The 13,331-nt window shown below is 29.9% G+C and overlaps 1 protein-coding gene across 2 annotated transcripts in view; it reads right to left on the bottom strand.

Annotated features, from left to right (window-relative positions):
• LOC127719886 (dynamin-like 120 kDa protein, mitochondrial) overlaps window positions 1–13,331 on the bottom strand; it is a 44,471-nt gene that overhangs the window by 24,564 nt on the left and 6,576 nt on the right. The window contains exons 5-12 of one of the 2 annotated variants that reach the window (XM_052226240.1): window positions 12,511–12,552; window positions 9,851–9,921; window positions 9,178–9,231; window positions 6,899–7,003; window positions 5,281–5,367; window positions 2,341–2,417; window positions 1,102–1,219; window positions 562–636 (exon numbers count right to left, since the gene is read on the bottom strand). In XM_052226240.1, the coding sequence (XP_052082200.1) occupies window positions 562–636; window positions 1,102–1,219; window positions 2,341–2,417; window positions 5,281–5,367; window positions 6,899–7,003; window positions 9,178–9,231; window positions 9,851–9,921; window positions 12,511–12,552 (629 nt within the window). The remainder of the gene's footprint in view (window positions 1–561; window positions 637–1,101; window positions 1,220–2,340; window positions 2,418–5,280; window positions 5,368–6,898; window positions 7,004–9,177; window positions 9,232–9,850; window positions 9,922–12,510; window positions 12,553–13,331) is intronic. The other variant, XM_052226241.1, reaches the window with a different exon arrangement.

Below are 13,331 nucleotides of genomic sequence, written 5' to 3'. Positions count from 1 at the left end.
TTGTGGTTTATTCAATGTTAAAATACCTAATTAACCATGACAGAAATATATAATGACAAAATCAAAATGTTTAGGAAAAAAAATTCCATAAACCTATTATCAGTAAGTATTGATTTAGTTGCACATTTTTCTAGTGGAAAAAAAAAAGAAAAGCAATAACCACTTATGATTTATCTATATTGTCATATATTTCCCATAGTTTTACATTCTAAAGGTTAAATCACAAAATTTTTGACATAAAAAAGACATTGCAGAGATTATCAGCATGTACCACTTAAGTAAATACCAGTGTTGTACTATCCTTAAAATGTTCCTCAATTCTTACGCTAATTGTTAGAGGGATTTCCAATGGCAGTAAAGATGAGGAACAGCAATACAAAGTCTGTTTATCTGGTATAGGTAATTCACATTATATTTTTCAATAATATTTTATTTTTATCTAGTCCCTCATATGACTATGTATTTACATCATATTTTTGTATAATATTGCAAAACTAATCAAATTCCGAAGAGGAATGATTGCTGAATGAAGTCAAAACATAAGTAGAACATTTAACCTACCTCCTTGCTGACAGTTTGTCCTTCCTGAACACTTTTTTTCATTCTCATTTCTACTTCACTGCGTAATCTTGCCAACTGTCAAAGAAAAATAAAATTAAGTATTATTCAATGCCTTCTTTGAACTTAAAAAGAAACTTTGCACATGTTTGTCAATCTTAATATATTCAACTTGTTATTCAAAGCATAAGAAAACAGGAAATAGGTGTGGGCATATCCCACAAGCTCTCACTCAACACAACTCCTCACTGTTAAGCTTCTGACCAAATATAAAGTCATTCTTTCCTCTTATTTTTTTAAAGAAAAGTGAGCAAATATTTGTTTTCATTCAACATATTGAAACATTCAAAATATAGGTAAACAGGAAGTAGGTTTTCGACAGATATAAAAAGTGTTAATAACTGCAGACCAAATATTAAGTCAATCTGTTCAGTAGTTTCTGAAGAATGTATGACAGAAATATTTGTCTTACGAGTGGCGTTATAATTACTGCATAATGTTAAACACTATCTTCTAATAGGATTAAATTCTCAGTCTACTTACTTCTGACTCATCAGTCAGATCAAATTCTTTACTACTGTCTTTAAATTTTGCAACATGGTATGGTCCTTCACTCAATGTAACTTTAACTGGAGCTCGTGTCATCATTTCTCCAGATCCTCTGTGAAAAATAAAGACAATTGCAAGGTTTATATTACTACACAATACTCAAGAATGGGAAATTTTCCCAAAGAGTTTATTTTTTCACTTATTTTGTGAATAAGATATAATCCTGAAAATATTCCCTTGAAATTTTTTTTCTGTTAGGTAATTTAAAAATGTTTAAATAGGAAAACATAAGAATAAAACCACTCATAAAAGGTTTACGATTAAAATCACCAAGTTTTAACTTCACAAAAAAAGTTCTTTATTAACAGTATCTGATTTTTTTCAATCCATTATTTTTAGGTTTCAAAGTACATTTGAGGAGTGAAAGCAACTATCATTTTAGTTTTGATGTAAGAATTAAGTTAAAGAAATTAATAGAATGAGTCTTCTGGAACTTTGGAGAAATAATTATCCACATTGGTCATATTGACAGTCATACAAAATGGTTTTCCCCTAAATTAATTTAAATAATAAGATTGAAAAGTTTCAAGTAAAGGAAAATACTGGCACCAAAATAACAACATAATCAAACAATAATATTTAGAGACCTATTACACTTTCCCCTACCACTACCTGTTAAAACCAAGAGCAAAGGAACAGCTGAAAATAGATGCCGGGGTTATATATATACACATATTAAAGATTATAATAGGAATGCAATACTAGGTAATTACTAGTCCAAAACAAGAATGTGTCCATAGTACACGGATGCCCCACTCGCACTATAATTTTCTATGTTCAGTGGACTGTGAAATTGGGGTCAAAACTCTAATTAGGCATTCAAATTAGAAAGATCATATCATATGGAACATGTGTACTGAGTTTCAATTTGATTAGACTTCAACTTCATCAAAAACTACCTTGACCAAAAACTTTAATCTGAAGCAATTTTTGTTTCAATATGTGATACTTTTGAAAATGAAACTTTTCACATAGAAAAAAGTATTAACAAGGTGCAGGAATATTATTAATTTGGGTAAAAAATATTTATAGACTTATATATGTTGCAAGACATTTCAAACAAAAAACTGTGACCTTTATCCTCCCTGATTAAGTATATTGGTGGATTAAACACACAATCGGAAAAATAAAGATCTCAAATTGGATTATGAGATACAGAAATTTTCTATTTACCTGGGAAATATTCTAGCACCAGCAATCATTTCTAAAGTACTTGTTTTCCCAGAACTCTGGTCTCCTACAACTACAACCTGTAAACAGAATTTTACATTGAATACAACCTTACTATCATTAAATTTAATCTCTAACATCAGTTTGTAAAGAGGAGCGGCAGTCACCAAGTAGTCTAAAAATTTCATCTACTGTATCACTAGCCTGTAAAGACTGAGGTTGTGAGCTTGAACCCTGCATGTGGCAGGTGTGTTCAACTCCAGTCTTAATTAACTAGGATTGTACATTTTCCTATCAAATTTTTTTTCTTTTCTCTGATTTTGATAACAATAATTTATTTGAATTTAAAATTCATCTTGAATGATTCAGAATAAACTTACATGGTTAGAGAGTGCATCATAAGCCTGGTAAGGCTGGCTAACTATTTTGTATTTGTAAATTTGTATTAATATGTTTGCTCATGTTGCACTAAATAAAAAAAAAGGAGATGTGGTATGATTGCCAATGCGACAACTATCCACCAAAGTTCAAATGAAGTGGATGTAAGCAATTATAGGCAATCGTACGGCCTTCAACAATGAGAAAAACCCATTCTGTATAGTCGGCTATAAAAGGCCCCGACAAATATGATAACTAAATGTTATAATAAATACTATAAGAAGACAGCTCTCTCACAAGCAAAAAAACCCATAACTGTAAAATATATTCGTTTTCTTCTACAATATCATTTAAACTTCAAATGAAACCTATACTGAAGCATAACAAACTCCCTGTCTGTATTATACAATTTATTAAGTTAAACAAAAACAAATTTATTAATAAAAACAGTACACTTACTCCTCATTTTTAAAATTTTATACTTGTGTGGACTGTAGACAAAACATGATTGTCAATAAGAACAGTTAATACAGTCAATAAGAACAGTTAATACAGTCAATAAGAACAGTGAATACAGTCAATAAGAACAGTGAATACAGTCAATAAGAACAGTGAATACAGTCAATAAGAACAGTGAATACAGTCAATAAGAACAGTTAATACAGTCATTCAATTAACATTAACAGGTTTCTTTTCTTTGTTACACAAGAAAAGGACTTGTAGTGATAATTCAATTCATAAAAACATTTAATACACTTTCAGTTGTTTTTTTTGCTTCAAGTCATTCTGGATTTGGATTTCGAAGTTAACTGAATCCATGTGAACAAATACAGTCACCAGAAAGAAATTGTGTTACTAATGTCCGTCCCCATTACAATCAACAAATTAAAAGGACATTATTCTGCACATTATTCATACCTACCCTAGGTAAGTAGTCTTGTGTATTGTATGTGGAATCATATCTACCTACCCTAGGTAAGTAATCTTGTGTATTGTATGTGGAATCATATCTACCTACCCTAGGTAAGTAGTCTTGTGTATTGTATGTGGAATCATATCTACCTACCCTAGTTAAGTAATCCTGAGTATTGTATGTGGAATCATATCTACCTACCCTAAGTAAGTAATCTTGTGTATTGTATGTGGAATCATATCTATATTTACCTACCCTAGGTAAGTAATCCTGAGTATTGTATGACGAATCATATCTACCTACCCTAGGTAAGTAATCCTGAGAATTGTATGTGGAACCATATCTACATGTACCTTCCCAAGGTAAGTAATCCTGAGTATTGTATGTCGAGTCATATCTACCTACCCTAAGTAAGTAATCCTGAGTATTGTATGTGGAATCATATCTACCTACCCTAGGTAAGTAATCTTGTGTATTGTATGTGGAATCATATCTACCTACCCTAGGTAAGTAATCTTGTGTATTGTATGTGGAATCATATCTACCTACCCTAGGTTATAATCCTGAGTATTGTATGTGGAATCATATCTACCTACCCTAGGTAAGTAATCTTGTGTATTGTATGTGGAATCATATCTACCTACCATAGGTAAGTAATCTTGTGTATTGTATGTGGAATCATATCTACCTACCCGAGGTAAGTAATCCTGAGTATTGTATACGGAATCATATCTACATATACCTACCCTGGGTAAGTAATCCTGTGTATTGTATGTGGAATCATATCTACCTACCCTAGGTAAGTAATCTTGTGTATTGTATGTGGAATCATATTTACCTATCCTAGGTAAGTAATCTTGTGTATTGTATGTGGAATCATATCTACATGTACCTACCCTAGGTAAGTAATCTTGTGTATTGTATGTGGAATCATATCTACCTACCCTAGGTAAGTAATCCTGAGTATTGTATGTGGAATCATATCTTCCTACCCTAGGTAAGTAATCTTGTGTATTGTATGTGGAATCATATCTACCTACCCTAGGTAAGTAATCCTGAGTATTGTATGTGGAATCGTATTTACCTACCCTAGGTTAGTAATCCTGTGTATTGTATGTGGAATCATATCTACATGTACCTCCCCTAGGTAAGTAGTCCTGAGTATTGCATGTTGAATCATATCTACATGTACCTACCCTAGGTAAGTAATCTTGTGTATTGTATGTGGAATCATATCTACATGTACCTACCCTAGGTAAGTAATCTTGTGTATTGTATGTGGAATCATATCTACCTACCCTAGGTAAGTAATCCTGAGTATTGTATGTGGAATCATATCTTCCTACCCTAGGTAAGTAATCTTGTGTATTGTATGTGGAATCATATCTACCTACCCTAGGTAAGTAATCCTGAGTCTTGTATGTGGAATCATATTTACCTACCCTAGGTTAGTAATCCTGTGTATTGTTTGTGGAATCATATCTACATGTACCTCCCATAGGTAAGTAATCCTGAGTATTGCATGTTGAATCATATCTACATGTACCTACCCTAGGTAAGTAATCTTGTGTATTGTATGTGGAATCATATCTACATGTACCTACCCTAGGTAAGTAATCTTGTGTATTGTATGTGGAATCATATCTACCTACCCTAGGTAAGTAATCCTGAGTATTGTATGTGGAATCATATCCTGATAGTTCATCTAATACATCTGAGTACATATCTATTAAGGACTTCTGCAAAAATAAAGAAAATCACAAAATAAATTTAATTTGACTAAAAAGGTATTTCTGAAAAACAAAGATATGAACACCAAATATTCTGAAATTTCCATATTACAAAGTATGATTAGTATTTTTTTCTCAACTTATCTTTTCTGACTTATATCAATGATTATATAAAGAAAACATCATGAACTTACATAGTTTAAATCACTAAAAACTTTTTTTTTAAATTAAGTCCTGAGCACGAAAGCAGTTTCAGTTTAAAAATTTCTTTCAAGACAAGGGAGATAACAAAACTTTACATCCAGCATGTTCATATCAAAAGCTATGTACACTGTTGAAGTCTATCCCAAAAATATCAATTAGTTTTTATCTAATTTCCAGACATAAAGTAGTGATTAAAGGAATGATTAGTAGTTATAATTTTACCCTCAATCTAAAATAAGTTGTAAAATTCAATTCAAATGAAAAGCAATTTTTGTTCTTATTACTTCTCAAACAATTAAACAAATAAAATTAAAAAAATATATGAATGTCTGTAAATGTCTAATGTAGAGTTTATATATCATAAGTGTCTACCTACACCAAAATATAATATATTCACTGTAAAGAATGTGGCTCAAAACTTTTGCAAGAATAGTTTTTACTTGTGGTTATGCAGTCTCAAGTCTTGTTTGGCTTGTTTCGAGGTTCTTAACATCGTGAATTTTAAATCTTATAGTTAATGTCAAAACAAAAATCTTGTATTTCATTAATAAAATCAATGGTTTAGATAATCTTCAAAACTCATATCATTTCAAAACTCTTAAGACTTTCATAGTATATTTCAATATAATCTGTGTAAGATATTTAAAAGACAAAGAGCAGTTTAATGCATAACTGTTTCCCTTTTTTACAAAGTCAGGAAGTAAATGAGTGCAAACTAGCACACTTATGCATAGGTAGCAGGTCTGTGTTCACATTCAGAAGATATATTTTTTATTTTAACACACATATGAGGTCTGTTGTGTCATTCACTATATTAGGAAATTTGAAAAAATTTCTTAACTTACAAATTTAAATGGAACCTGGAAGAAAATACGATGAAGTCAACTTAATCAACAATCTTTTCAGTTTATAGTGTTTAAGTATTAACACACATGGAAATGTTGGTGTCAGGAATCAGTTGGAAAATTGTAATCGATTAATCAGAACAATTGAACAGAGTGTTCTGATATGATAAATGAAAAGTAGACCATACCTTTTCTCTTTGCTTATATATCAATGAATGTTTGTGCATGTCTGAATTCTTTTACCAAGTATTTTTCAATTCCATGTTGTTGTTTAAAAGATTCAATTTCCTTTTTATAGCATACAATTTCTGCTTAACTTTTTTGCCTCTCGTTTGGTTGAAATATTATGCCCTTTTTTTTGTCCTTCAAACTCAACATCTGCAAACTTTACAATCAATATTATTTTAAACGTCTTTTCTTCTTTTAGTATGTGGAAACATAAGACTTTTTTAAATGATCTTTTTTTTTTGACATTTTTTCTTAAAACTCACCCTCCAATTGACTTTCTTTCCTGTTTTTTCTTCCTTTATTAACAATTGTTTTCTTAAGTCTTTATTCTCAGCTTCTAGTCTCTCTACCTCTTTTTGGTATCTCATCTATATAACCATTAAAACATTACATGTAAAATGCCATATTATTTGTACAGTAATAAGTAAACTAACAGTATTTTCCTCATTATGCGATTATAAAACATCTTTTTGTTCAGTTTTTGGAATACTGTTAATTCAGAAATTATCGCAAGGTTTTTATATAATAGTTATTAATGCGAATAAAGCGACTTGGGGATTATAGCAATAATAAGAACTTGCATTCTGATATCTGATACGTATATCTGTATGCAGCATTTTCTGTCATCGTAATAATTAATCGCAGTGTTGTACCTTCTTTAAATATCGCAATAATAAATGCATGCAATAATTTCTGAAATTACAGTTATTACTGTAAATCTTTAACTATAAATATTTGTTTACAATTGGAATACAATGATTAAACTACAAAATAAACTTCAGTTGCTGAAAAATGAAGTAGTAGGTTAATCTTCCAGAAAAGTATGACCAACATGTTTGGCAAATGGAGCTGGTTGTACTAGAATATTCAACAATAAAAACAGATTTAAATCATTTTGACCACCTGTATATTGAATTAAAGTGCATTATCCAGTAAAGGTCACTACAGCAATAATGAATATCCAATTATTCTTGTATTTTTTCCTAGGTACATTTGTACACATGTTAAATAAACTGCTTCGCTGAGCGCAACTGGATACGCCCGCAGAGGTCTAACCCTGAACAGTTGGGACAAAAAAGGACACAATATTCAAGCTTGATACAGGTCTGAATTTGGATTGTAATTAAATATTTGACATACATGTATTATAGGTTTCTGAATAAATGTAGTCAAAGAACTTGAAGTTGGTTATATGAATTGAATTTATATTCAATTATAGATTTCTAGCTGTTGTGCAATACACTGTGCTGTTGCGCAATACTTAGTTAATCTGTTGTCAGACTATAAACAAATAAAATTTATAAAATTCTAAAGGGAGCTAACATCAATAGATATAAACAGTTCACCAAAGTTTCATACGAATTGCTGAAAGCATTTTTGAGTTATTGTCTGAAAAATGGAAAATCCCCCCTTTTTTAATGAATAAACCCCATAATTCGGAAATGTAAAATCTAAAATTTATAAAATTCTAAAGGGAGCTTACATCAATAGATATCAACAATTCATCAAAGTTTCATGAGAACTGCTGAAAGCATTTTTGAGTTATTGTCTGAAAACTTGAAAATCCCCCTTTTTTTATGAATAAAACCCCATTACTCGGAAATGTTATAAAAATCCAAAGGGAGCTCATGTCAATAGATATAAACAATCAACAAAAATTTCTTGCAAGTTGGTGAAAGCATTCTTGAGTTATTGTCTGAAAACTGGAAAATCCCCCTTTTTTTAATGAATAAAACCCCATAACTCGGAAACGTAAAATCTAAAATTTATAAAAAACAAAAGGGAGCTCACGTCAATAGATATAAACAATTCACCAATGTTTTATGCAAATTGGTTAAAGCGTTTTTGAGTTAATGTCCGACATTTTGACGACGGACGGACAGACGGACGTACAACGGTATACCATAATACGTCCCGTAAACGGGTTTATAAAAACGAACTTTCAAAATAACATTAAAAGTTTTTACCTTCTTAAAATAATTCAAATGGTATAATTCTGAAACAGTGGTTCAGTGAAAAATGAAATGGCCTTCATTTCATAGAAGGTAGTAAAATTATAAGGTCCTACCCAAAAGGGAACTTTAAAAGTAATTGTCTGAAAATCATTTTGTCCATTTTGAGAAAGTTTGTGTGGCATAATTATAGAAAAGTAATTGCTGCAACTGCAAAAGTCAACCTTAATCTGCATTACATGGTAGTACATATGTAGTAATATCGAAAAGTTTAAGGTGAGAGTCATAAAAATTTGCTCCGGTCTAATTTTTTGGCATAATGATACAATGTTGCTGTATAAAAACATCATCAACAACATTACTGTGGAGTTGTTATTATATGTGGGGGTACTAATTTTCATGGATTTTAAAGGTATAGATAAACCATTCACGAAGTGTACATTTTCTTAAGGCTTGTAAGCTAAATATGACAAAACAAACAAAATTTAATATTCATGAAAGTACAATTTTTCCCCAATCCACAAGAATTTGTACCCATGACAATTAAATGAATCAACAGTTGAATGGATTACAAAGAAGGCAGATTGTACCTGTATGTTCATCATCTCTTCTTGTATTTCTTCCATTTTTTCTTTTTCTGGATTCTGCAAAAATTATGAAAAAGATAAAGTCCTCTAATACTTTGATTTCAAACAATTTCTATTAAAACATGTAAAAGTGGACACATAACATAAATCATTTAAAAAAAATTGTCCATTGGACATCATATCCTACTTGCATTATCACAATTTCCATGTAAATCTGCCTATCAGAGTGAAGCTGTTCAATCTAAGAACATTTGATTTTTACAGTATCTAGCAATCATTGAAATATCTGTAATTACACTCAGATCTTAATCAGAAAATGTAAATATTTCAACTTAGTTTTTGTGATGAATAATAAACAACAATTCAAAAACAAAAACATTTGTTAGTCTAAATTATTCAGTTTTGCTGACAAATAATGTATATACCCCTTTAGTTTTGTGATGTTTAATTTCCATGATTGTTTTTCTACAATCATGATTTTTTTTATGAACAATCTTTTTGCACTTGTTATGAGCTGCAAAAAATAACAAAGATCAATTGTTTACTGTTAAACAAAAATTAATAAGATTTTAAATTCGTGACTTAGTCTCATTACACAATATCTACTGAAATACTAAAATAACAAAGAGAATTTCAGACTCATACTCTTTTATAAAGCAATGAAATATTTATTTACCTTTTTAGCACTTTCATCATCAGAAGATCTTCCAAATCCTATGATTGGTACAGATCGCCTAAGATCTAAATCTGAAAAAATAGATAATTTTTTATATTTGATGAGTTTCCCTCAGTTTTAGTTTGTACCGGATTTGTTTTTTTCTCAATCGATTTATGAATTTCGAACAGTGATATACTACTGTTGCCTTTATTTATAAGGTATGCCCACTTAAAATACTTCTTATACAGTGTCATTATAGATGCCAATTTACCAACTGGTAAAGAGGACCTGCCTACTGGAATGCTTCTCCAATATAAAATTGACTCATTAATAATCTACTGAATGAATCTTAATTTGCTTTGATAAGAAAAATATGCCATGATTAGACAGGCTTTTTTAACCCAAAATTGATTTAAATGATTGTCAAGAGAAAACATAAGAAATAATTTCTTTGTAATCTTCAAAAATGTTATACATCCTGCATAAAAATAGTCTGAAAAGTACTAAATATCCCCATAATAATATTTCACATCAAGATCAAATATTTGATTCCTTATTTTTACGTCAATAATAATCAAAGTATTTCAGAGGTAGGCAACTATGTGTGACAGTGTTTTTTGTAATAATGATTTCTAAAATATAGATTTTAGGTTTACATGTTTATCAAATCTTTACCTGGTTTGAGATTAAAAATTTTCTCTTTTAGTCTAAGACACAATGATAAAGGATTGCATAGTGACAACCACTGTATATGGGCCCGTTAAGACATGTACAAGAAGTTTAAATATTCATAGAATTCTAATATCAGTCCGCAGATGATTGTAAGCAAGCATGGTTATGTTTTTGCATCAAGTGATGACAACAGCAATATGATTAAAGAACCATTATTGATAAAAATATCCCTAATCTCATTTCTATATATAATATATAAAGAGATTTAAAAATATATAAAAGCAGTAATTATATTTTTTGAACTGATACAGCATATATGTGTTAATTAAGCAACCAGTCAAGCACAGTTGGTGAAATGTCATGAATACTAAGGGGTCATATATTAGAAGGAGGTAATATTTAGTTTTCGAATGACTTAATTTGAAAAAGAGTTATCTTCTAATGACGCCATATTGGAGGTCAACATGCACATATCATTTAAACCAACCAAATATAACTTGTTAAAAGTTGCCAGACTTTGAAAAAGTGTTTTTTATTCAACAATCTTCATTTGTTTAAGCCTTGTTTTGATCATCACTTCGATCTATTAAGGATCTCTTATCCGACTTGCTTGTACTATGTAAAATTGCTGCCAAGGATGATCATTCCAACTCAAATTAGGTCATATTAAAAACTATCTATTCTATTGACTGTCATGGGTATTACCAAATGCATATGATCCATGAAATAAAATGCACAGATCCAATACTTCTGCTATACTTTTTGTAAGCCAGTGTGCAATTACATATTTTTTTACCGAAGAATGTCATACATTTATAATTTCCTCTATTTTTCTTTCTTAATTCATATTTTTTTTATCTGTGAAAAAAATGATAATCTATAACTTGTCCTAAAAAAAAATCTTAAATGACAATGATCCAAATACTGTTAATTCAGGATTTCTGCTATTTTTGTATTATTGCAAAAAAATTGCAATGCGATAGGTTTTGAAAAAATAAATCTCTTATTTAAAATTTTTATAGCATTGTTTTGTATGCAGCATTTTCCGTAATTGTAATAATCAATCAAGATTTTGTCCATAGTTCAACAATCGCAATAATAAATGAATGCAAAAGTTTCTGAATTTACAGTATATCTTGATACATTCTTCATGTTTGTTTTGGCTTATTCTATTTGCTTAAGAATACAATGTCTATGAACATGCAGTAAACATGCAGGGTCAAGATATCACTTGTGTGCAGAATGAATTTCAGGGAAACTTTGGTTTTCTTTATTGTCCACACTTGATTTTTTTCAAAATATGCATATAAATGAAAAAAAAAAAAGAATTTTGAGGCAGAAGAAAACATATTTCGAAATTAAAAAAAATAGGTTTGATAAAAATAAAATAAACTTTATTAAAAAGTTGCAAAAATGTTTTAACTTTTCTAGTGATATTAAGCACTGAAGAGAATAAAACTAAAAGTTAAAAATGAGAATAAAGAACAAATATAAAAAGAAATCAAAGATGTAAGGGATTGGATATAAGATTTAACAAACAGTTAAATATGTAAACTTTAATCATGAAAACCATTAGGTTATACACTTGTTATTCCCTGCAACATAACAAATGTCACTTTAAAGTACTTGAATTTGAGTGGAACCACATATTTATGATTTCATGGGGAATCAGAACAATGAAATGATATGAAATACAAATTTTCGAATTATGGGAGATAAGCAAAGCCTAAAACCATGAATTCAAAGGCCTACGAACCAATGGTCCCTGACAAAATTGAAATCTTCAAAATTAAGAGTGAAAAATTTCACTGTATTCAGACTACTTCAGATAATATCAAAACCTTTCGTGGAATTTGTGAACAATTGAAGAAGAAATTAAAATCTCAACTTCTTTAAAGTTTTTCAAATATTTCTTGTAATCATCTAAAAGATTTGATCAGTTACAAGATAAAATGTGTATACTCTTATGTACTTTTCACAATGAAATGGAGTTTTATTCTACACACCTGTGAGATCTTGAGATGGATGAAGCAAAGCACCACTTGAACCTGACAAAATACAACAGTTACTATTAAGAATGAGCATACAGGGAACCATCATAATGATATGCAGTCTTTGCAAGCCATAAATGATCATAAAATTATCAGGATTTCAGATTGCTAGATTAATAGTCAGTAAAAGGAGTAATATTCATTTTTGTGGTTGGAGAAAAATTTCTTCCTATACAAGTAACTAAGTAAAGAATGAAAGATTTTCTCATAACAAGACTGATGTAGTGGCAATATACCGGTATTCCTTATTACCCTACAATCAGTCAATTTTTTTTAATACTGTGGATTCATTTATTTTCTTGGGTATCAATTTTCGTGGATTGAGGAAAACTTAAACTTTCATGGATGTTTAATTTCATGGTTTTGCTAAAGTCTGCATACAAGCCTATGGAAAATTTGTAATTCGTTGACAATTTAAATTTTCCCTGAACCCAGGAAATCCACAAAAATTGGTATTCAACGAAAAATAATGAATCCACAGTATGTTGAATTTCAAATGAAATGTCACCTATCAGGAAAAATCAAAAGGAACATTTCATTTCACATCAAATGTTTATGGCATTAGATTTATCAGGATAAATTCATAGTAAATAGTTGAATTGCTTATCAAGAATAAAGTAATTACTAGGTCCATTATTTGTATTTGAGTTATTCATCTTTTTTAAATAACAGTATTCAAAAGTTAATGAGACAAATCAGTCAGTAATGTAACTTAGGGAAGACTATCAATTGTCCTTAGTACTGAAGGAAACCAAAGAAGTCATATGATAAACTAT

Source organism: Mytilus californianus, unplaced genomic scaffold (assembly GCF_021869535.1).
Source record: "Mytilus californianus isolate M0D057914Y unplaced genomic scaffold, xbMytCali1.0.p SCAF_11, whole genome shotgun sequence".
Taxonomy (NCBI): Eukaryota; Metazoa; Mollusca; class Bivalvia; order Mytilida; family Mytilidae; genus Mytilus; species Mytilus californianus.
This window is presented reverse-complemented; position numbering and strand designations above follow the sequence as displayed.